Here is a 25,608-nt window from a genome sequence, read left to right on the forward strand (position 1 = left end):
CCCTGACAGTTACCGATTCTGATAATTTCCCTGCACTAAAAACCACCCAGATCTCAACAACTCTGAGCATTCCTGCCAGCAAAGAAAAAAGAAATTGCATATTCAATGATTGAAGGGCCCCAGTGGATTTATAATGGTCTGAATAACAGGTAACTTGATTTGCTTAAGCTTTGAGATACTTAAGAATTCATATAAAAGAATTTTAGAGAATACATGTCTTCCGGGGAGGGGGGGGGAGTGATTATCCTGACAATTTCTATAAATCAAATTCTATTACTTTGAGGAACATTCTAAGTTCAAAGATATGCTTCCATGAGAAACTTTTAGTGAAAATAGGAGCTGGTGACTTGAGTTCAGGGCAAAACTTTGAAGACTTGAAGACTGTATCTGATGCCGTGGGTGAGTTCAGGATTGAAAAATGTTTTCTACCTGCATCGTTTCTTTCTGTTTGACCTCTGGATAGAGCTGTGAGGTAGGCGGGACCGGAACTGTCACATCCATGTTACAAACAGGAATCTGAGGCTTAGTTTAAGGCTGGTCCCCCTCAGGGATTTGGTGGCAAAGCCAGGTCTCCAGACTCAATAGCCCCTCCTGCTGAGCGTCACAGACATGCAACCTGGGCAGGTAACGGAGCTCATACTCAGCAGTGCTTGGTTTTAATGCTCTGTGATCGCCATCTTAAAATTCTCAATACTTCCGAACCAGAAGCCCTGTATTTGCTTCCTTGCACTGGGCCCTGCAAATCCTGTAGCTGGTCCTGCTCACAACTCCGTGGACGCCCCCCTATTCCTCCACCCAGATCCCAGAAACGCCTATCACGCCTGGGACTCGACTGCTCCTGGCTCCCGGAACCCCTCAGCTCTCCAGCCCCTTCCCCATGGGTCTGTGGGATTCCAGGCCCTGAGTCCTCCCGAGAACACTGGCAGCTCCTCCTGGGCCGCTTCGCATCCTGCAGAATAAATGAGTTGCCAACTCTTATCAGTTCATCAAAGTCAAAACTCTCTAAAACGAGTTTAATTAAAACCAGGGGCTCTTGGGTTTTCTCAGATTCAATGCGAGGAAACCCACTCAGAATACTGAATTGCTCTTTGCTTGTTAGCTGGGTCTCTTTGTCCAATTCCGTGTCTCTGATGGTCTCCAGTTCTTGACTCAAAACAAAGGAGAAAGAGGGAGAGAGGGAGGGAAGAAAATGAAGCGAGCCCACTGCCTTCCTGACACTCCCAACTCCCAGAGATGTCTTATGAGTCTTAAAGGCTTAAGAACATTGCAATTGGTATAGAAGATCAAACAAAACAGGGCCACTTCTGGCTACTTATTCACAAGAGCCGCCAGCAGCAAAGCAAAATAAAATGTCCATCTAAAAGCTGACGGAGTCAGCCGCTGGTTGCTGGCTGGGACTGTTCCCCCTCTGGACCCCCGCTCCGGCCCCTCCATGTCCTGTGAGGCCAGAACAGAAGCCTCTGCATCTTACAGGGGTGAACAGGGTGGTGCCAGGGGAAAAAGCCAACTCTCCCCCCAAATTTCTTTCCTCCCGAACGCCTTGAATGCTTTATCTTCCTCAGATGGTCCCCAAATCCCTCTCCTTCCTTAATATTCAAGCAACCCCTTGCTCATCTGGCTCCAAAATTGACTTTAGATAGATTCTACTTCTCGAACTGTAACTCTCTTCCTCTCCTGAGGTCCATGAAAAGTTGATGTGTAACCAGGCACATAACTCCAGCAAAAAAAAAAAACAACACCCCAAAAATCAGAGCAAACTTTGAGTTTTTATTATGCATTTGACAGTTAGTATTTTCTGAGTGTTAGCATCTGGATTTCTCACCGAGATATCATCTTGCCACTGAGCCCAGCCGTGCATATGCGTTTTAAAAATGTAATTCAAGCTCTGAGGAATACAAGCTTGGATTTGGGACCCAATTTAAAAAAACTCCCTACATACAGTGCTTTACTTTTAACAGAGCCACATAAAGGAGTTGGAGGAGAGAATAGTTTTGCAATAAATAATCGCTTCTCTAAACTGCACACGATTCTGCCAGCAAATCCCTTCCGTTTCTTTGGGGTTGATATTCACTTTTATACCTGGAATAACTTATGAAATACAGGGACTTTAACATTTAGTCAAGGCCAGCGCTGTCATTCACCATCTTAAATTTCCCCACATCGTGACCTTGCTCGCACTCAAATGCTGGTTCCCATTTCTCTGGCATCGGGGAAGGGTGGGGGGATGGAGGTGAGGAGGTGAGTGGCCTCTCCCCCACGATGACCTCACAGGCCGCATCACCCTTTGACACTCACAGTCATTTCAGCATGGCTGTAAGAGCGCAGCTGAAAGCGACCGTGAACCGTCAGTCATTACAATTCCCAGTTGTTGCCATTTATACAGATAAATAGAAATTTACATAATTTACAAAGACTTCGCGTGTGTGGCTTATTTTGAAGCCATTCCCCCAAAGATCCACATTTATTCACGAAACCAAATATGAGATTCCTCCTCATAGCCTTGAGCTGGGGCTGCCTTTCCAGCGGCTTCATGGGGACAAGGCGTTTGGTGCAGGGAAGTGGCCGTCTGCGGGGGGCTCAGAACGTTAGTCAGCTGGACAAGTGCAGGCAGGCTGCTGCCTGTCTCCGAGCTCAAGAAGACCCACAGCTAGGAATTTTCTCATTTTCTTGTCACAAACATCAAGGTTTCTTTTTTTTTTTTTTTTGAGATACATTCTTCCGGTGGGTACCAAGCACAGCTGAAACTTTCTGTCTATATCCTCAAGCTCATCAACTCCTGTACAGCTGGAGTCCATGTCTAATGCCGCCGCTGCCTGGCGGCCCACACTAGCCCACGTCGCACCTATGATCCATTAGGATCCCGCGGTCAGCATGCTTCCGCTCGCAGCAGCGATTCAAGTTGGACACGTGTTTACGTTTGCAAGGAGTTCGCAAATGTCTAGTCGAAAACTCTAGTTGAAAGCCAGCAACTGGCTTTGCAACGTGCTGTACCTCTCCCGAACCAATTTCCTGCATGAAACCCGAGCCTCAGGCAACAGGCCCCAGGGCACATCTGCGATCATTTTCCCCATTAGGGGAACCCCAGCCTTTTGGTTTGGGGCATTCTTGGTGCAGGGATGAACTCTTAGGTGAGGACCCTTTGGGTGGGTTTTCTCCCCCAGGCAGAACTCATTCTTTGTCTTCAAAGATGTGGGAATGTGAACTGTGTTGGAGCAAAGCTGAGGCCTTCCTAACACAGGATGCTGCGGCCTCCTCTCCCAAGGGGCTCCTGAGAGTCTGGGGCAGTGGGCGGGCGGCGCAGGGAGGACCACTGCCAGGCAGGCATTGGATGGTGGAGGTCTAATGCCTACTTGCTCTGTCTGCCCTTGACTTCAACCTATCTTGGAGAAGGGGGCGAAAGAAACAAAGGGGTTTTTACAAAAGGAGAGCTTTGTACTGGCTGAAAAAGGCGGTGTCTCCCCTCCCGCCGTCCCCTGCATGTGTAGCCTGGTCCCGCTTTTGAATCAAACCTCCTCGCCAGTGCTACTTGGCAATTTCAGAACCTGCCATCCACCTGGGAAGGTGTGAATAGAATAATACTAGCCGACGCGGCCACCAGGAGCCGCAGCCTGGTCCCACCTTTGATTATCACAAGCTCAGGACAGCAGCAGCGGGACCTCTGAGAATGTGAATTCAGAATTATTATACTAACTTGAGCCTTGCAAAAAAGTAAGTAGGGACATTGTCTTATAAGGAAAACCTTTTTCTTCCCAAGTAAACTCCTATGTAAGGAGCTTTCTGGGACCCAGTGGGACACCTGTGCCACCATTCTCATGTTCTGAACATTCCACAGAGCAACAGTAACAAAAATAGCAAAGTCAAGGTCATGCTCTTTCTGTGCAGGCTTCTCTGCCGTCCTTGAATGCACCCAGCACATTCCTACCCCAGGACCTTTGCACTTATTGTTCCCCTGCCTGAAACTTCCTTCCCTCCCTCATCCCTTTGGCTCACCCCTCACTCACTTTATGCCAATGTCACCTGGCCAGAGAGACTGCCCCTGTCCACCCAATGCCAAATTGCAACCGCCCCAACACTTCCCCTCCCTGCTCTGCTTCCCTGCTCTCCTGCACACATCTCACTCTGTATTTTATGCATTTGTTTGCTGTCTGCGTCCCCCACTATTTAAGCTCCATGAAGGCAGACAGACTCTTTGCCTTGTTTCCTGATGTGTCCCCAACATCGAGGACAATGCTTGCTGTGTCACAGGTGCCCAACAAATCTTTGCTGAATGAATGCATGAGTGAATGAATAAATGATGCCATGGATGGATGGTTTTAATCACATCCGTCCCTTGCTGAGAGGAGGTTGGGTCTGGGGTGAGGAGCGAGAAAGAAGAAAAAAGAATAAAGAGGCAAATCGGGGACCAGCTGGGGCCTGACTCATGCTCTCCAGGGACCCCTCTCCGCTGCCTCGCCCCCTTCCTCTGCATTTTTATTATGGATGCTGACAGATCCCTCTCTGGGCAACTAGAAATGATCTGCCGCCGATCTGGAAAGCCTCCTGTATACTGAGCCTGGTTTAATCTTCCCTTGATCAGTCCCTGTAGGAACCCAAGACACCTCCAGGCGACTCATAGGAACACAAATTACCATCCCGTTGCAGGGGTGTAGGCGGGTCATTAATAATAAGTCCTGATTGATAGAATGACAAATAAACCCAGTTTGGCTGCAGGAAACCCTGAGGATCTCATACAAATAAGACAAGCAGGTTGAAAAAAAATAGTAAAACAAATTTGAGGGGTCTTGGGGGGCCTGCTGCCCAGGTGCTATAATCTACCTCTGTCCAGAGGCAGTGGCTCAAAAAACGAAACGACGGTTTTTCTGTAAAGACCATGTTGCTACGGGAAGAGAGGTGAACCGTGGGGCCCCTGTAATGGGTCTCTGTGGGCCCCAAGCAGATCGGTCGGCGGGCTTTGTCCAGGCCCAGCGAAACCCAGGGCTGGACATCACTGCTCGAAAGCCACAAGGTGCAAGGGGTCAGCTGTGAAGGCACAGGGTGGTCTGGCTAGGGGCAGGGCAGTGACCAGCCATCTACGACTTCAGCCTGTTCTGTCTGTCCTCAGAGACCATCTACCAAAGGCACCGTGGCCTGTTACGTGCGTGGCACCCCACGGACCACCTCTCAGGCCATACGCCACCCCCACATGTCCTCCATGCCCCACCAAGTGCAACACCAACGAACGTAGCTTCACCTCCTTGGACGCTGGCCTCCGTCGGCACCGCTGGCCGTCAATTCTTCTTGGTCCAGTTTTTCTGCTGCCCCTGAATACCTGTAGGGAGGGGGCTGGTTTTAATGAATCACCCTGCATTTCCTCGGGGCTGGTTGTTCAGTGTCGGGTTATGACTCTCTCTTCCCCAGCACATGAGCGCAGCCCCCAAGGACCGCGTCTCAGGCGCCATTTCTGAAGGCTGAGCACGCAGTGGGGGGATGGTTACTCATGCCTCAGTTATTCATCAGATGTGAAAGAAACAAGAAGAAAAATGTGGTTGTCATTGGGGTTTCCAGATAGTAAATCCTGGGTCCCTGGCCACCGTGGCACCTGTTCTGTCTGTGTTTCTTGTGCATGCACAGGATGACCCCTGAAGGTCCCGTCCCAGCACCCTGGCCCCGGGAGGGGTCGCCCAGGGTGGCTGTGCCTGCTGGGTGGATGAGTTTGGGCCCCAAGTAAAGAAAAGGGGAAGTGAGGAGCACCAACAGGAATACCCATTAAATGAAAACTAACTTACACAGCCACCCCCGGTCACAGCAGGGCCCGCTTACTCATTTGAGTCATCACTGAGTCACAAGCTCCCCTCCAGCAGGGTCTCAAACTCAGGGCCTCCGGGGGCCACAAAGTAAGATTATGGGGAATGCAGGTAAACAGATACTGCATGTCCCCCTCAAACGGGAGTGGTCCCCACTCAGTTCCAGCCTATACTGGCCAGGAGAGAATGTGGGGTCACTGATCCCAAGTGGTTCCATTGGCTGTTTTTGAAGAAGTTAAAAATACATATTTGGGAATGGGGGGGCCACGGCACAGGTAATTCTTCAATTTTTATATGTTGGCAATTTATTCAGGTTTTGGCAAAGCTGAACAAATACGTCTGGAGACCAGAACAAATACGTCTGGAGACCAGACCCAGCCATGGCCACAGTAAGGACTCTGTTCTGAAAGGCAGCCAGGAGATGGGGGTGGACTCCTGGAGCCGAGGGCCCACATTCCCTGTGCTCTCGGTCCCCCACGCCCCGGGCTGCAGACCCACCACGGTCAGGGCACGGGCGAGCACTCCTGCACTACTTGGCAGTTAGTCCAATGCTCTTGCACACAGCCTTGCCTGCCCCAGGACAGCTGGTACCCGAAACGAGTCCACTGGGAGGGTGGCGTACCTGCCAACAGCCAGAGTTCGGGCGCAGAAGAGCACACAGGCCCTGTCATCACCCTGCACACAAGCACAGCGTGGTGTCCACTTCAGGCGCTGGGGGCTCTGCAGAAACAGCCCTGCGGACCTTCTGCCACGGGAGTTTCCTCTGTAGTTGGACAGTCCATAAGGCACGGTCCGCCTGCAAAGGACAGAGCAGTGTCAGGGCCACGTCCTGAGAAGCATCCCGGCCTCCCCGGCTCGCGGGCACGGGGCTGGAGAGCGGGCAGGAGGGTGCCCACACAGCAACGAGCCGTGGTGCAGCGATGGCCCAGGGCCTGGTGTCCACACCATCCCCCTGCACTTTGGGTCTGAGGAAGCCTCTGGAGGGAGCCCTTCACCCCTCCTTTCTCCCCCAACCCTCAGAAAGGGTGCTGGGATGGAAGGGTTGAAAGATGGGGGGTCCTGGGGGAGATGGGGGACAAAGCCTGCAAAACCTTCAGGCTCTCCGGCAGGAGCTGGCAGATGCCCGGGAGTGCACGTGGCCAACTGCAGTCTTTTCAAGACCGAGCCGCGGTCCTCGCAGAGCAGTTCTGGGTTTTCCTCCTGAACCCAACCCCTTAACAGACATTCCCGCTGACTGGCACACTGGTGCCAGTCTTCGTCCTTGAGCCAACGCCTGGGCCTGGCCATCAATACGAAAATGACCTCTTCCTAACCTGGCAGCCTGAGGCCAGCCCTGGAACCACCCTGCCTGTCAGAGCATCTCCGGTGCCGACACCAGCCTTGCAGTCTGTGCTGTCGGGCCTACAACAATGCAATTACAGCCAGAGACGCAGCCTGGCCTCAAATGTCGCTTCCTTGAAGAGATAAAACATCAGAGGACCCTCTGTGACCTGTGAGGTGCAGCCGAAGGCAGAACAGGCCTTGGGGAAAGTCTTATGAAGAAAAAAGCCTGAAACTGTTTACCAATTTTGTTTATGGTTGGAGCTGGGAGGAGGGTTAATCGTGTCATTCGGAACAATAAACATTTAAATCTGTTTATTATGCTCGTGTACATCCAAACCATCGCTCTCCAGAAAAAAAGAGGAGAGGGTTGCCAGGCAGCTCAGTGGGAAAAAGTTAAAAGCATATGCTTAATACATTAGTACCAATGAACAGGGCTTGGGGGACAAATTACTAATAACCAGAGGAAACTTAGGTAATCAAAAGTCATCCTCCAATAAGTCTCGGTTCTCCTGCCCATCCCCAAGATTACTGCGAGCCTACAGAAGTGCCACAGCCATCCGCCTCAAAAGGAGTCCTGACATCTCTCTGCGCTGTCAAAGTCATCAAACTGAATTTACTTTAATTTGAAACACACGCCATGGAGCCTTGCTGGGTGAGGGCAAAGTGGGGGTGCCCCATCGTGACCTGATGCCTGAACGGAACTTCCTCCCTGCTGGGTTGGAGGTGAGAGCTAAGCCTTGTCACCGTATTATTATAAAGAACCTTATCGGGGATCCCCCCCCCCAGTGAAGGCAGAACCAAATGGAGCAGTCTGTGCTTCCCAAAGGGAGAAAGCCAACAGGGTCCAGTCCAGTTCTGAGCTGGACCTTTGCTAAAAACCCCATTTTTCCTCAGGAATGGGAAATGGGGGTGGGGGTAGCCAAACAATACAGACATTGTTGAGAGGCAGGATTTGGCCAAAGGTATATTTTTCCAGTAATAGGGCCACATTAAATATCTAAGTGCTGACATTAAACCCAGTCCCCCATTTCTTGGTGAAAATTACACTGGAGGACTAACAACGCTCCCATTTTTCCATCAACAGCAAGACCTGCCCTTCTGAAACTGCTGTCAACTGATGATGCATTCACGTGAGCAGAGCTGCTCAGCTTCGGGAAAACATGCAAAAGTGTCTCAAGTAAGGAAACGAGGCAATGCAGGATTTGTTAATAGAGAAATATCACGCTCTTCGCCAGCAGCCAAGTGCAAAGAGCTAGTGTGCAAATGAGACTTTGCTATTTTCAAGGATGTTCACAGAGAGGTAGGGCCCCTTCCCCTCCCCACGGTGCTACAGCGTGGAACCGCCTGCTCCGAGCCCCAGGTGATTGACACGTGGGCTCTGCAAGCTAGCCTGGGCGGGGTGGGGGATGATGGAAGCTGATGCACTGCCCCTAATAAGAGGTCCAGTTCCAGTGGAGCCCACCTCCCACAGGTCAAGCATGCATAGGTTTTAAATGAATCAGAGAAGCTCTTAAATAAGAGTTCTGTCCTTTACCTGAACAAATATGGCTTCAAAACACCTGGAAGTTCAGGCTTAAATTAAGAATTCTGAGGCTCCTTGGAGTTCCATGTTGAAACATGGCAGCCCAAGGAGATTCTGCACCTTTTTTTCTATCCTGCTCCATCCCACACCAAGGGGGGGAGGGAGCCTCACCCACCCCCATACGAATGCACCCCCCAAGCTCCAGCTACCCCTCCTCCTATAAGCAGCCACCCCTTGGCCACCCTGTGGGCCTTGGGCTATGCACCTGGAGCCTTGTTCTGTCCCTGGATGTCAGACCTGGGAAGACACACGCACAGGCCCTTGAAGTGGACCTGGGAACATTGGGTAGGAGATCCCAGGATCCTGAATATTGGAACACAGTCTAGGAGAAGGGATACTGCGTGGCTGTCAGTCCCATGGACTCCGCACAATGGGTGGGAGACAGGGTGAGAGGAGGGGCAGAGGCAGCCCTCTAGCCCACAGGGCCCGGGGCAGGCGTCTTTCTTGACGAGCTCTAAGTGGATCACCAGCTCCTCGAAAGTAGGAAGCAGGTATTCTTCTTTTGTGTCTGCCACGGACTTAGCACAAGGTGGGACAAATGAAGACCACTGCTTGAGTGACTCATAATTAATTGTGAGATAATCTAGTCCAGCAATTCTGGGTTCTTTCCAACCTAAAAAATTCAATAACCATGAAATTCCATCAAAAAAAACCTCTAACATTTGCCAAGCATCCACTCTCATATATATAGAGAGGATGCATATATAGAGAGAGGATATATAGAGAGAGAGGATATATATAGAGAGAGGATATATATATATATATATATATATATATATATATATATATATATATATATATATGTATATATATGAGAGAGAGAATACCTAGTATTACTCTAAGTGTTACTGAGATACTCAAAGACATATGCATGTCTGATGTCTGTGCCTTTGGGAGTTCACATGCTACCAGGGTGTGAAAACAGGTAAAGGAAACGTTACAAGCCAATGGATACAGGTATTTGCAAGGTACACAAGAGCACAGAGAAGGGTTATCCGGCAATTCCATCATTCTGTTGTAAAGCACTTACATGAAGATGACTCCACCCTCTCAACAGTTTCCTGATCTACAAAAGGGTTGTCAGACAGATTGGATGAGACACGGCACTACATGAAAAATGCTTACCAAAAGTTAGCTGTAAATTAATGTTTGCGACTGTTGTTTGCTTATTTGGTCTGGGAATTCAAGTGAGTTGGATCAGGCAGAAAAGCCCCACCTACCACATCTGCATTTGTGATGTGTGACTAAGCAATAAAGAAGCATAATAAGGAACAAGAGTACCATATGGTCGGTTGATCTGTCATTCAACACTTTCCCTCCAATAAGCACTTGTATTTCAGCTGCCTTGGTCCCCTTTGTCATTTACTGTTTCTTGAATGGTGAATTGGAAAGACCTAATGGTGGAACCGTGAAAATGAAGTTACATCGGCCAAGAGCCTTTGACTAACAAGAACGCTCTGCCCAATTGTTTTAGCCTATCAGGTTTGGAGCACCCTAGTCTGTGTTAAGAAAGGCATCTCTTCTATCTGTTAATGTTTCAGTTATAACACAGGGCTCCATACAAGAGAAGCAGATGAGAAGAGCAATTAAGAGAGCTTCACCAGCTCTTAGACTCAAGACCCCTCCAGCACACCTACATATGCAATGTCTAGTGTCGTGTGTCTTTGTGTAATAAATTGCCCCTCAACATATGCACTCAGAACATTCATGATTTGATCGGTGATGGTGATGTCAGGATCTTATTTATCACAGTGTTCCATATTTGCCACTTTTCCCCAAATGTTACATATAAACGTTATTAAATATTACACCTCCAAATTGCCCGTATTTATTCTTCATTGGCAGCATCACACTGAAAGCATTTTATTTCTCTCTACAAGAGGCTTTTAAATAAGGAAAGCTGACTTCTTTAAGATTCTGTTTTTAAATTCAGTGTTGCCTTTTCATAAGGGAATTCATGATCTCCAGCTTTCTAATGAGGAAACTTGCTTGTATCCCTGAATTTTAAAGGAGAGATGCAGATATTCTTAAAGGCAGTGAAGGGGCTTCACTGGCCACAATTCTAAAGTCTCAGGAAAGTTTATCAAACTGTCATTCCCTCAGAAACCCAGTTCTCACCTCCTTCCCCCATTAATACCATTCAATAAATATCTGCTGAGTGTTTCTAATCAGCAGGCACTGGGTTAGACTGGGTACACATTCCTGAATGAGACAGGCAAGTGGCCCTGTACACACAAAATTTTAACCTAATACACAGGTCAGCCAATTGGCATTTGTGGGCTTCATTCAATCAACAGGGTTTTGTTTTGTTTTTAATCTAAAAATTTCACATAAACATCCCAATTTCCAGCTTGTTTTGAATAAGTGGTACTTATACTAACACCACACTCCAACATGGCAACGCCTGTTCAGAACTGGGTGATAAAGTCACTGTTCTCACTCCCTTTTGCCCCAGTCCCCACCACTCCCAGCCGTTTTCCACCTGTCCTTCTTTGCTCACTCTTGTTACCTCTCTGGCTGTCACGGGCCTCTGAGTTTACAGCCCCCGGTCTAGTGGCTTGTCCCATAAAGCAGAGCCAGACAGGTCATAGGACACAGTGACAAAATCAGCCCTTGATGCTGTTTTTATAAGTATAGTTGTTTTCCATTTTTAAAAGCCCAGCTCCTACTATCTCCCCAACAAACAGAAGATTTTCCATTTCGCAATCCCAGTGTCAAGTTGATGACCGACCTCCATCAGGTCACACTTTTCCTGCTGAAATGGGGAAGCGAGGGTGATAGTGCCTTCGGACCCAGGGGACATACTGTACAGAAGGCATGACGCTGCTGACGGGCGTGTGGCCGAGAGGAGGAGAAGCCACTATTTCGCACTGGCAGACAGGCAGGAGGCGGCCCCCAGCTGCCAGGCCCCAGCGGTCATGACCGCCTCCTACCATTCCCCAGATAAACAGCGTCCAGGCTCCAACATGCTTCCTAATTACGGCTCGATTTCAGATTTTATTAAATTCCTTCCTTAGAAGGCACCACTCACCTGCTCCTTGAGCTTAGAAAGATCTTCTTGGGCAAGGAAGGAACTAGGTCGCCTTCATTTACTAGCTTTGTAATCTTAACCAGAAAGAACAGCTGGCTATGAATTTTGTTCTGAAATAAGACAGGGTGAAGTAACTCTGGGAAGTGGCTGAATATTCAAAGGCCGATAAAAGCATCCATTCACATCAGCAAACATCAAGGGGACCCCCACTATGCACAAAAGCATAGCGGCATCGGGCGACACACACTCAGAGATGGGGGACCCCTCTCAAGGGCTTAAAAGCTTGGGACTCTCTAGAGCCTGGGGCCAACATGGGTTGTTTTTGTCTCCTGGAATCCAGTCTCTTACCTTTTCTTTGCGGAACTGTCCCTCCATCCTCGTGTGAGGTTTTGGTGAGACTGTCAATCAACGCCCGGCCTCCCCCTGCCTAATGACTCGCCAAGTGACTCAAGCTGGGCGACTGGACCTCTCTCTCCCAAGACAGCTGAGTGGAGCAAGTCAAGATCAGAAAGTACTCTGGGGACGGCCGGTTAGCTCAGGCTCATAACACCAAGGTTGCCGGTTCGATCCCCACATGGGCCACTGAGCTGTGCCCTCCACAACTAGACTGAAGACAACTACTTGACTTGGAGCTGATGGGTCCTGGAAAAAGACACTCTTCCCCAATAAAATTACAAAGAAAGAAAATAAATAAAGTACTCTGAGCCTCTCGTTGCCAGGTGTCCCCATCCTGCCTTGTCTGTGCCACTGTGCCCTTGGGTCCCCACCCCACCCCTCCCTGATACCTCTCCTTTCTGAGCCTGGTACTTTTTTCCCACATGCGCGTGAGCTGCCCTATGTCTTTCCAATAACTCTTTTCATGCTGTAAGCTGGACTGGGTTTCTGTGGCTTCCGACCAGGGACCTCTAGCTGACTCAGAAGTCACTTTCTTGAGATTGAGGCAACCATGATCTCTTGGGTTTAACAGAAAAACCTGGAGTCTCTCCAGCTGCCAGGGACAAGTAGAGGTTTTCTCCGTTGCAACAAAAGAATGTGTTTAGAATCAGGACAAAACCCAGCAAACTCAGCTGGCTGGAGTCCTTTCTTTCCAGGTGTGCCCACTGTGAGATGTTTGCTTTGGACCACGCTGTCCCTTAGGCAGGTGGCAGCAAGCATGCTAGTCCAGGATGTGCAGAGCCTGGCCCCTGACACTTGCTCAGAAGTCCCATCCTCCAGGGAACATATTCCATGTCCATTCATCAAACGCTTGTGAAAGTCTGCTGTAGGCCAGGCCTCATGCCAGATACCCAGAGGGTGTCCTCCAACCTCCAGGAAACACAGGTCCTCAGCGACCTCGTCACACAAGCAGAAAACACACACACTTTCTGATGCTCAAGACTATCACCCAAACCTGTGGCTCACAAACACTGTAGAGAGAGCCAGCAAGCTGCAGCTTTGCTTCCACTGCAGAAAATTCTTGCATCTTTGGGTCAGAAGACACCCGGCTGATTGCTCATTCAACCCCCGCCATATGGAAAGACCTCCTCCCATGGCCCTCAGGGATCGATAGCCCATGATCCTAGAGTATCTGGAAATATCAGGAGTGGGCAATGTGCTGTGAGTGGGTAGTTAACTTTTTTAAAGACACCCTCTACAAACAAACAAACAAACAAACAAAAGACCAACTTTGGGTTTATCCAGGACTTAACTGCTTAGGAATTTTACCAGAATCATAACCACGTTCAAAGAAAGCTGAGCACTGATCCCCACCAATCAGACCTAAGAACAGGAGTTATTGCTTCACCTGTACTGCAGGTGTGGCTTTCTTTTTTGTCCCGAGGGGTCGACAACAACTGGGCTTTCTCCAGCCAAAGTCACTAATAGTTTCTGCCTTGTTCACCTCGGCCCCAGGGCAGCCAGGGCGGGTGCTCAATGATACCTCAATTACCTCAAAAATAAATATCTGTTTTAGGGTCTAAAATAGCCATGACTTCTAGGCCACATTCACTCTCCCAAATGTATAGAATTCTTGGCTAATGTATTGGATTTCTGCTACTGTCGTCCTCAGTTGGCGGATCTCTGAGCGTCTTCCTAGGAAGAATATGGTCTCTAGAGTATGTGAAGTGGAAGAACTGTCTAGACAATAGCCCTGCAGGCCTCTCAGCACCGTGACGGAGAAACCAGGACGCACAGGTGAGGGAGGCATCAGAGGTGAAACCAGAGGCTCCGTGAGGCTGGCAGACCCAGGTTTCTGGTCCAAATGGAAGGCTCTCTTGCGGGGAGTCTCTGGGTAACTCCCTTCCCTCTGGCTTGAGAAATGAAAGGATTGGGTTTCTGGAAAGGCCTGGTCAGCTCCAAATGCCACCTAGCGATTCTCAAACATCCTCTCTGTCACTTGACATCTCCACACAGCACAATTGCTGGAGGAGACCCTAGCCCATCCTTCCAGCAATCAAGCCACACCTGAATAAGGGGTTCCTGCCTTGCCCGAGCTAAGGGGTCCCCAGGACCCCACCAACTCTATTTAGAAAGCTTTGGCCTAAACTGTTTGCATTCTTCCATGTCCTGTTACCCTATAACTGAGCTGAAAAATAACCCCAACGCCACACACTGTATCGTCCCATCAGCTCACGGAGACACAGGCGCCGTCATCCCTGAACCCGAGACACACATGTGCTGAGGGACATTTAGGGGAAGCACAGGGGTCAAGGAGAGGAGAATGACAGAAAAGTCCTTCTGTGCTTGTTGCGAGGTATGGGATTTTCAAGAGTTACGGCTCACACACAAAAAAAGTGACAGAAACCAAGTCCTCCGACAGGTGTGGGATGGTACCGTCTACAGACCCATCCAGATCAGGTGGCCGCCCCTCCATCTGTGTCCCTGTGACTCAGGCTAGAGTTTCTCTCCCCAACCCCCAGTGACCCCAAAGAATTCCAGGCCGAACGGAGGCATGGGAAGCCCACGTCTGTTTGGCACGGCCTCATTAGAACTTTATGCAAAGCTGCAGACAGATGTGGCCCAAAATAGTTCCCAGCAGTGGAAGCAGAAGGGGTAAAACAAGGGGCAGGTATTTTTCTTTTTTTTTTTAAGATGGGGGTATTTGGAGAGGGGTTAAAAATATAGATACACCATCACACATCCATTTAAATAACCCACAGAAAGCAAGAGAATTAAATAATCCTCAGAAAGCAAGAGAAGACGCCCTGCTAAGTGTCAGGACATTTGACCTTGGAAAACCCCACCGAACAACGACACACTCCCCTTCGCGATAATAAAGACACTCCCATTCCCCACTAACTGAATCCTTTACGTTCTTGCATCGTGTCCTTGCGGGAGCTCTGATCCATTAATCACTTACTCCAAACTAAGAAGACTGAGTCCCCCTAGAGATACCGGCTTTATCACCAAACAAGAGCCCAGGGCCAGGATTAGGGACAGGTGCGAAAGCACAGGTCGGATCCTGCCTTTATTAAAAATGCTGATATCGTGTCGATTATGACATTGTTGCACTAATTTTGATTGTTTTCAACAATGCGAGGAACTTTCATTTGTCTTGACTGCTGACTTCTTGGCATCTCCTGAAAGTCTACACTCGCTCTTTTTTTGTGTCACTCACCTCACCCTATCCCCGACCCTGCAAGAACCCAGCTGGAAATGAGAGTTATAAAAATCCAGAAAAGACACACGCACCTCTGCTTTCGCACTGACTTGCTTCTGACTTTAGGCAAAGCTGTTTTACGCTCCCCCCCCCCCCCCCCCCCCGTTATGGGTGACACTGTCCACCGTGGGCCATTCTCGTCATCACAGAGAAGAACCCTGACGCCTCGGCCACGGCGGCCTCCGTGCCTTTCTCATCAACGCCCAAAATGAATCTGTTTCTGCTTTTTAAATGACTGGGCCGGGGCACAGTGCTCCCTGGCTGCCCTGTTCTAGAGTTACTGTTTATGAGGGTCTCCTGCTAAGGCAAGGCCATAAAAGACGAGAAGGCCTGTGCTTCTCCAAAAGCTCTTGGCTCCTAAGACCCCCCCGCCAAGCTGGGGCAGATGCAGAAGGCAACCAGACACCCTGTCCTCCTTGTCCATTCCTGGGAGGTTTAGCGGGTGAGCAGGAGCTAGAAGCATCCCAAACTGTCTGGACACGCAGCTCATCCAGGAGCTCACTGTCTGGGTTTATTTTCCTTCTAAGTAAAACTGGTTCTTATTCCAAAGAGGGGGCAAGTGTGTGCTGTGTGTGTCCCATTTTGAAGATCGCCCTCTTCCCATCGGAAACATGACGTAGAAGGAGAACAGGTCATTTCCTCACGTGAAGCAGCTGATCTATTTGCTAGCAGTGGTGACACGGGGCTACCTGGAGGGACAAAGGGGGCCCCTCCCCGGCCTCCATCAGCCGTGTGGAGGTGCTGGGGTCCAGGGTAGGACGGAGATCTGGAGGGGTAACGCTGTGGGAGGTTCCAGCATGGCCCGTGGGGCCTGCTTGGGGAAAGCACTGTTTGCCTCCCAGCTTCCTTTGTTTTAAATTCTTGCAGGAATAAACTGCACCAGAGATGTCACAGCCTTTTATCTGCCCTCAGATTTAAGGCCAAGTTCCTAGCTGCAGCGTCCCTTTCATCTAGCCGAAATCCACATTCTCCCTCCAGGGTCACGCAAGGTCACAACCTCTGTGTACCAAATTTTCTTGCTGAGACCAAACATCCCCCAGCCTCAAGTCCGTCCCTCTTTCTCTCCTCCAGTCGGGATCAGCTGGTCTTCAACGGAGCCCATCTTTGCTCCTGAACACCCCCTCCCCTGCTCACACCCACTCTGGGACAGAAAAGGGGGCTTTCGGTCCCAGTGACTTCAACAGGAAGGTCACCTTGTGTGAGCCGACCTTTCCAACAAATTCTGAAATGTAACCCCACGTCTATGTATGGTTCAAAGAGATATCTTGCCTTGAAATGTCCTAAGAGATGTGCTACTCGAACTCAAAGTTAGGATCTAGGCGTGGACCAGACTTCCAAGGAGCACACGGGATGGAGGAACGGGAGCGAAAGAGCCATAGAGTGAAATCGTGATTGGTCGGATGCCCGAGTCCAAGACCACTGCTGACTGGCCGACACTGTCTTCTCTCATGTGCCCTTATTTATTATTTGTCACAAACAGAGGTCCATAGTATTCCCTGGGATTGCCTCCTGGCGACCCACACTTCAGGTCCTGGGCAGTGCTGGGTGAGACTGGAAATGACGGCCCAGGGTCCCGTGGGGTCCTCAGTCTGCAAATCGCAAGGCACTATGTTTACTCTGGTGGGCTCCCCAGACAAGACCATCATGCAGACAGACCGCTTACCAAGACCTCATAAGGAGGACTTTAACAAGAGGCTCTAAACAGATCCTTCAACTTATCCCCAAACGCCAGACCCCGTCACTGCCCCTGCCTCCCTATTAACAGCGGGCGTCCCAGGCCAGTGGCTTCACAACACACCTGGCCCATTCCCCAAACAGTCTAGTTATGTACCCAGGTGAGAGGGAAGCAGCAGAAAACAAGGAAGGAGGGACAGATAAAGGTGGGACCAAATCTCCTCAAGCCTGGGACAACCTTTGGCCACCAGTGTCCTTATCAAGTGGCTTATCAGCTGCAGAGGCAGCCTGGGCTGCCTTTCCCAGGGTCTGTAAACCTTATGCAAATTGAATGCTAATAGGCCATCCAGGGAGCAACCTCAAGTTGAAGGGTAAGCTCGGTGTGACTCCAGGAGGCTGGGCCAGACCAGGGCTGGACAGTCCAAGGAGGCCGACCTCAGCAGTGCTCGAGGAAAAACTTTCTACCCACAGCACCCTCCAACCACAGAACTGGATACAGCAGGAGGGGGATGGCCCTGGCCCGGGGGTTGTGTACTTATCTTTATGGCTATGTCTTCATGGTGTTGAGTGTTCACCAGATTCCAGCCACTGTCGGAGCATGTCCCAGGGGCTTTCTTGTGTCATCCTCACATAGCTTTACTCATAGGCATCACAGCCAGCATCAGTGCTGCCACCATCACCATCATCTGCATCGCCATGACTACCAGAAAAGTGTCCCTCTGTCTCCCTATCTGCATCTCCAGCAACAACAGTCCCCATCCTGGCTCACAGGTCGGGTGCCTGTTCCTGGGGTCCCTGAAATCATACGCTGGGTGGACAGCTGATCCCACGGTGGCAGGAGGCTAGGGTACCACATCCATCCATTCCACTGAGAGGTCCTACGATTTCGAGGGTCCCTTCTCGGAGACATGCTGGCACGCCTTTCTTGAACAACACAGGAGGCAGAGGTGAATCTGTTGAATTGTTGTCTTAAATGCAAGTTCAAATGTTTTTGTTAACCATTGTCACAATTATTATTTTCACTCTACTCCTTTGAGGAGGAAAAGAACTCTAAACGAATGTCGTTCCTACTGGTTGAGTCAGCGTGGCATGTTTCGGGGTGGGCAGGTTGTCTGCTGTCCTAGAGTTGGGCTGATGTCTGCGCCTTACATGTAGACACAGAGAGAGAGGCACCACCCTCAGGCCACATGACAAATCAGAGCTCCTGGGTCTGGGGTCTTCCCATGAGGAGGAGTTACAGAGCCCGGATGGTCTAGCGTCGTCATGACCCTGCACTGCTCTTTTCATAAATCCATTCCTACTTGTCAGCCTATATGGGAAACATGGTCACCATCACAGTGTCACAATACTTCTCTCTTATGTCCTGAGAGGGATTAACAGATGGCAGGTTCCCTCAATTCTTGGGAACAAAGTGGAGAGGAAGACAGGAGGGCCCTCTGGGTGTCCTGCAGCTCTCTGGGCCATTTGATGGGCTGGCTTAACTCTCCAGTCAGGTGTATGGTGGCAGGCATGGAAGGACTAGCCCCCTGTGGGGTACGGACAGCCCCGTGGGGTTAACTGTATATGTCCACTTGTCTAGGCCATGCTACCCAGATATCTGCTCAAACAGCTGTAGCTGGGAAAATGTTTTAGACGCGATTACTATTTACATCAGCAGATTGCCCTCCATCATGTGGGTGGGCTTCATCTAATCAGTTGAAGGTCTTCACAGAAAAGACTGAGGTCACCCTGAAGAGGAGGGAATTCTGCCTCCAGGATGCCTGTAGATTCAAGGCTGCAACCTCAGCTCGTGTGTGTATTTGTACAGACAGGCGTATCTACACACACGCACACACACGGGTCTCGTTGGTTCTGTCCCTCTGGAGGCCCTGACTAACACAAATCCCCACCTGGTCACAGGACACATCTGGTTTTTAAGCGTCCCCATGGAGAGCAGCCCCACGTGTCCAAGCAGACTGCTTGTTCTCTACTTCTCCCCTTATTATTTTAGTCTCAGCCAATTTTCCATGACCGTGAGATGGGATGTGTTTTTCATTGCTGTGGGGTTTTGTTTTTGTTTTATGTTGGCAATGGTGGGTTGTTTGGGGGAGCTGGGGATGAGGGCTCCCTAACACGGCCAAGGAAAGTCATGAAAATCTCACGGTCCTATGGACTCGCTGTGATCTCAGCCACCTCCACCGGGGCAAGGATTGCAGACAGCCAGGACACATTTGCGTCCTCTTTGGGGACATGGACTTCCTGGAGGTTATAGTGGAAGTCATGGGCCATGTGCACAGAGAAATCCACACTTCCACGGCCGTCTGCAGGGTGTGTGGGCCTGTGGAAAGCATCCACGCACCCTGGAGCAACAGCCTCGCTTGTGGGAGAAGGCCTTGCAGACTAGAACCTCAGTGACAGCAAAAACAGGGGACCATCAGCAGGCGGCAGGGCGTAGCCAGAAGCCAGCCAGCGTGGCGGGGCTCTGCTGTGTGCTGTGTGCCGGCAGAATGGGCTGGCCACGCGCAGGTCCAGAAGAGCTAAGCACGGGGAAGAACATGGGAGAACCGGGGAAGCTCAGGTCTCATCCCCGGAGGATGGCTCCAGGGAGTCACTGGTCTCTCGCACCTGAACTAGCCGCTAACTTCCCACAACAGTGCGGGACCGATGGCAGCAGAAACTCCCAACATTCCTCCTGCAGCTTTTAGGTTTTTAACTGTGGCATAAACTGGCCGCACTCACAGAATGCCCGCAACCTTGCAAATGTTCTCCCAAAGTAGATCGTTGAGTCCATCTCCGTGCAACTGAGTGGGCAGTAGGAGGAAAGATACCAAACCCTGAAAACCACCCCAAGTTCAACATTCTTGGTGTAGGCATGAGGATCAAGGCTCTGTGGGCTCCCAGGCAGGCAGCAGCAGGGCCTGGGAGCAAATCCCAGCATGGGGAAGTTTCGAGAGACCAGGAGGGTCTGCTGACGGAAGAGGGGGTCACAGATGAGAGACAGCAGGAAACACTCAAGAGGTGGGGCTGTGACGGTACCTGGAAAAGACCTCGTTACACACTTCTGTTGTCCCTTTAGCGCAATTCAGTCATTTTTCAGACGCTTTCATTTCTCCAAAGGCCTATGTTCCCTGTCCCCACAGCCCATTTTTCTCACATTGCAACTTTGTCTGAGATGTTCGGAAGATAGCAAATGGACCTGTCTACCTATCACCAGAGAGTTTTAGGAAGAGGAGAAATGAAAGAGGGAGAGGAGGAGGAGGGAAGAAAGAGAAAGACAGACCATCCGGAAGCAGCTCCCTCTTAGAAATTATTTTCCTTGTCTAACTTCAAAACGCTCAAGTCTGGCTATTGTCATTTTTGTTTCCTGAGGAGTTCACGGGACTCCCAAACACCATATTTAATCGTTTTTTCCTAGTGTTTAAAAAGAATCTGGGTCAGGAAAGAAAGGAAGAGGTAAATCAAACTGTGAGAAGAAGGTTAGCAAGTTGGCTGTCCTAGAAAAAGTCAAAGATCCATGGCTTCATCTCGGGCCATACAAGACAACTCGGAATTATGAGACAGGATTTCAAACAGACCGCAGGGTGTTTGCTTGGCCTCTCGGAGGCATTTCAAACAACCGCTTCCCCGGCCTGTGCTGGGGGCTTGGGAACGGGCAGAGAACTGAGGTGGTGTCCAAACCCTCTCCTTCCTCCCGTCCTGCCCTCCTCTGCCCCCAGCCCCCTGCCCCTAATTTGGCTGCTTTCTTCTTTCTCCTTTTGATCCACAGCCTGGGATTCTTGCCAGGCCAGGACTCAGCCCTGCTGCTGGCCTCCCTGAGTCCTGCGTTTGGTCAGATCACAACGCCAGGAGGATAAGAATCGGGGCAAGTGTCGGGGTGATGGGGGCTGTAAGAAAAGGTGACCCTGATCATTGTCTGAGGCGGAGGCACCCAATCGGTGGCAGACCTGTCCAGGAGCACCCCCCGCCCCCGACCACACATCACTCTATCTTCCCCACGAAGGGCTGACTGTGTAGACGAGCTTGACCACACACAGCCCGACAAGTCAATTCTGCCATCAGTGTCAGCTACGTACCTTGTGGGGCCCAGGATAAAATGCAAACGTGGAGACTGGTTCAAAAAGTATGAAGACTCTTAAGATGGCGACAACAGAGAAGCAAACCAAGTAAGGACTCTTCTGAGCCCTTGACCCTGGGCCCAGGTTGCCGGGTGAAGCCGCCCTGTCTGCCATTCTGGCATAATGGGTGACTTTCCAGATCCATCCCACATGTGGTTACAGGTCTTGTCACCTGGTTTGAAAGACATTCGACCCCTCCTTTTACCCTGCTTTGCCCTTAATTCTCCAGGTTGTCCATGGAACAAGGCAGGAAGTGAGCCCATCAAAGCTGTCACCCAGCGTGCCCAGAGGTCAACTGGCTTGGGGATGGAGGAAACCATGAGGGACACAAATTAAGGTGGCTCCCAACACAGTGACAGAGTTGCTTTTCCAAGCCCAGGACTCCCATTCACACCAGTTCCTCAATCAGTAGACCCAGCAGGGCGCTGGGAGTCCCAGGAGACCCCAAGAACACCCAGGGAGGCAGAACGCCGAGACGTCTGGTCCAAGTCCCAGATTTTAGAGGTCGGGAAGCAGAGGCCACATGGCTGGTGACCAGCAAGGTCGAGGCCTCTTTGCTGCTTGCAGGACGGTGCTTTCGCACAGGGGTTCCTAAAGTAAGGACGTGGACCAGGAAGCCAGCAGCCCCTCCCACAGCACAGCACCCGCTCCATGGCATCAGGGGAGGGTAGGATTTACAGCAAGGGGGGGGGGCAGGACAAACTCAGGCAGCCCGAGACAGTTCTTAGGGACTGGAGAGGAGAAGGGGAGGCCATGTGTGGTGGTGGCGCTGGGTGACAGTGGGCGACAGGGGCCAACCCCTGGGAGGAAAGGCGCCTGGGGCCCGTGGAATCTCAGCCTGATGGGCAGGTTCCGCCAGGCCCCGCGAAGCCCACCCCAGCGCTCCCTGGAGAGCAGGTTGCTTTCAAGGAATTTGAAACTCCTTGGACCCTGGCAGGGTCAGGAACGGGGAAGGCCCACTTAGCCCCTGGGGCAGGAGATAGCTTTTGGGGCTTCCTCCATCTCAGAGGGACTTCTCAGGTATCTAATCCCTCTGGCCGGATCATTTCGCTTGCAGGGAGGGCCCCGTTTCACTGGATCAGGAGCTCTGGGATTGAGTTTCTCCAGGGCAAGGCCCTCCAAGGGGATGGGGATCACACCCCGACCTGTAGAGGGGACCTGGGCTGGCAGGAGACCCAGCAAGAGCCCAACGCTGTGTCAGGGCAGGCTCTGGGTGGGACCAAGTCCTGTGGGAGTGGGAAGCGCACCCCTCAGGCCTGTCCCCACCAGGGGCTCACTCACTCGGGGGTATTGATCCAAATTATGTCCAGGTGACAGTAGTAGACGCACTCCTTGTCCTTGTAGGTGAAGCATGTGCAGCGCCGGGCTCGGCCGCGCACAGGGGCCCCCTCGGCCGCCTGCTCCTGCCCAGGGCTTCCGGGGCTTGGATCTTGTGCTGCTTTCGCGGCCACAGTCTCCTCAATGTCCCCCTCAGATCCGGCTGCAGGGGCGGCCCGGGGTACCCCGCTCCTGCCAGCATCTCCAGGCTGGGGGCGAGGCACCAATCCTGCAGGAGGCAGATTGAGGGGTTCCTGAGCTCCTGGGTGTGCCTGCTCGTGACACCCACCATCCCCAAAACGTGGGAGAGGGGGACCATCAAACTTTCTGCAAAATTTGCAAGCTAGGTGCACTTTCTGTAAAGTCTCCAAGTTATGCCAACTGTTCTGAAAAGTTTACAAAAGCTACATGCCCAGTTTCTGGAAAGTTTGCAAAGCTATGTGCATACTTGGTGGAAAGCTTGCAAACTATTTTCATTTTCTGCAAGGTCTGCAAGCTATTTGCACCCGTTGGAAACTTGCAAGCATTTCTGCACGCTTTCTCAAAACTTTGCAAGCATTTTACACAGTTTCTGAGGAGTTTGCAAACTTTTTGAAAAGGTCCCAACTTCAGGAAAAATTGACCAAGCTGGTCGGGGCTGCAGGTCTCTCGTCTGCGAGTGGGTTGCAACCTCCAGGGCCCCTGGGGTAATCCCTGCGGCCAGTCTGCCCCCCCAGGAGGTGGCGAGCCCAGGCAACAGGCTGCTCCCCGCAAGGCACCCTTCCCCGCGCTCCCCCCACCCCCCACCCCAGGGTCCTTTTGTGTGAGCTCCCGCCAGGAGAGGCGCGCTGCCCGCTGGCTTACCTGCGGCGGAGGTTACTGTGAACCCGAAAAGGAGCCACAGCCCCAGCTCCATGAACCCCGATCAGGCGTGGGAGCACCGGGCCAGGAGGACAGACGCCTGTGGCTGCGGAAGGGCGCTCGAGCAGGACACAGCGGGCCTCGTCCTCCAGCTGTGGGGGTTCGAGGCCGGCAGCTAGCTCGCTGCGTCCCGGCTCCGTCCAGGAGTTGGCTGCGGCGGTCACAAACTTCAGAGCAAGCTGCCCATCCCTGCGCAGGGCTGGCCGGCTGTGGGCTCCAGCTTTTCTGGCTCCCGCACCACCCCCTTCGCCTCCCCGCCCCCCGGAGGGGCTGGAGCTGTAGCGCGGGGCCTTTGAACCCGGGGCGCACCGAGGGTCGCCTCGCAGGCGAGGGGGGAGCAGGCCCAGAGAGCAGCAGCCTGCGGCGCACCCAGCACAGCGGGGCGGGGGAGGCACGCTGGCCCGGTGCGGTGGGGTGGGGTGTGGGGTGGGGTGGGAGCAGGGACAGCTGCAGAGAGGCCACGCGCGCGAGCGCGCGCGCGCGCACACGCACACACATTCACAAGCGCACACACACGCACACGCAGGCACTCACACCCCCACTCGCTGCTTTGCTGCCCCAGGACCGGTAGCCCCCACCCCCGGAGCAATAGGAGAGATAAGGGGCAGCGCAGATCGGCTGCTACCTTTCATCTCAGGGGCTAAGGGAAAGCAACCTTTCTCAGTGTTCACCTAATGACACCTTACCCTTAAGACCCGCCTGCCAAGGCCCGGGGCGTACTTTACACTCTATACTCTACACTCGTGACTCAAGGCACTGGCTTGTCTCCCTGCCTCTCCCAGGAGCTTAGAGTCAGTGGGTGTGGGCCGTGGCCCAGGAGCAAAGTCAACCAAGAAGCAGGGTTAGCGGTCCTGGGGTTTCCTGGGGACTTGCTTGGAGTCCCTTGCACAGAGGGGTGGCTTCCGTGAGAGGCAGGTTCCTCTCCCAAGGCAAGGCCTCTGGTCTCTCCCTGTATTTGCTTCATGGTCCTCTGAGTCTACATGCAGGCGGCTTTCCCAGCTCACCTGGGATCTGTCTTCTGCAGGGAGCCCGCCCAGAAGACGAGGGCTGGTCTCTTTTGTTCTTTATCAAGGCCATCTGTACAGAGAGCAGTGCCTGGGCACATAGGAAGTAGCCAAGAAACATTTGTGGGTGAATGAATAAATGCTTCCCATGGACGAGGCCCTGGACTACTGACCTCGGAAGACGCACAGGCGCCCTTACAGCCCCTCCCTGACCAGAGCTCCCTGACCAGAGGGAAGGACGACAAGGGAGGAGGTGCTCCAATGTCATCAGACAGTTCCCTCCTGGCCTCTGCCCACCCCATCGGCTTGGGTTGGATTGGAGGTGGCCTTCCCTGGGAAGCCGAGCTTGGCGGGGGGTCCCAGGCCTTGTGGAGGAAGAGAAATAGGTCCGAAGCCCTGGAGTTGTTCCTCGTGTCTCAGGGGACTTGTGACACGCCTCCCATGAAAGGTGAGGCTGACTTCCACCCCCACCCCTTTAGCCTAAATTGCCCACTTCTAAAAAACAGCACAGCAGAAGTGACAAATGACTTCTGAGGTGAAGTCATAAAAGGTGCTACACTTCCACCTGGCTCTCTCTCGGGACACTTGTCCTCTGGACACAGCTACCATGCTGGGAGGAAGCCCACACGAGCCCACATGGAGAGAGCACATGGGGAAACCTACATGGAGAAAAGCTGAGGCCTCAAAGCCAGTAGCCAGTGCCAACCGCTGAAATGTGACTAAATGAGCGCCAGATGACTGGAGCCCCCAGCCTTGAAGACTTCCAGCTGAGGGCTAGCTGTGCCCCTGTGCCCTATCTAAATCCTGACCCACAGAGCCCAAGGGCATAATAAATGGTCACTTTACACAATTCTGGGTAATTTGTTGCCAAGCCATTGTAACTAAAATAGTACTCAATTCCCCCCTGCAATTCCCCATCCATTCTGCCCAGTCCTTGAATCCAAGTCTAGAGGTGGAGAGCAAAAGACGCCATCTTTTAGGGTCACTGGCCATCAATAAAGACAAATGCTCTGTAGGGGACTTCTGCTTTATTTTTTGTGTTCCATGTTTTGAAAGTTAGGAAAACCCAAGACTAGGATCATCCTCTGTTCCCGCCGGGCTAGGAGTTGCATCACTTCATTATTATCTATTTCCTCGGAATTAAAATATCCATCATCTGCAAAATAAAATATTATTGGAGGATGGCTGGAAAAAGAGAAAATACACTAATCAGCTAAAAAAGAGAAAACAGGTAGAAGGCAGTGTCCTGGTATGTTCAGACAC

General features: G+C 51.6%; 1 protein-coding gene across 1 annotated transcript; it reads right to left on the reverse strand.

The window, feature by feature from the left end:
• Positions 1-1,771: 1,771 nt before the first annotated feature.
• On the reverse strand, positions 1,772-23,732 carry EDN3 (endothelin 3). Its single transcript, XM_019637141.1, has 5 exons — positions 23,285-23,732; positions 22,406-22,670; positions 6,406-6,579; positions 5,231-5,308; positions 1,772-3,376 (listed from the first exon to the last, which is right to left on the reverse strand). The coding sequence occupies exons 1-5, from the start codon at positions 23,334-23,336 to the stop codon at positions 3,340-3,342; spliced, it is 606 nt and encodes a 201-aa protein (XP_019492686.1). The 5' UTR covers positions 23,337-23,732; the 3' UTR covers positions 1,772-3,339.
• Positions 23,733-25,608: the final 1,876 nt, after the last annotated feature.

This window comes from Hipposideros armiger, unplaced genomic scaffold (genome assembly GCF_001890085.2).
Source record: "Hipposideros armiger isolate ML-2016 unplaced genomic scaffold, ASM189008v1 scaffold_32, whole genome shotgun sequence".
In the NCBI taxonomy this organism is placed as follows: Eukaryota; Metazoa; Chordata; class Mammalia; order Chiroptera; family Hipposideridae; genus Hipposideros; species Hipposideros armiger.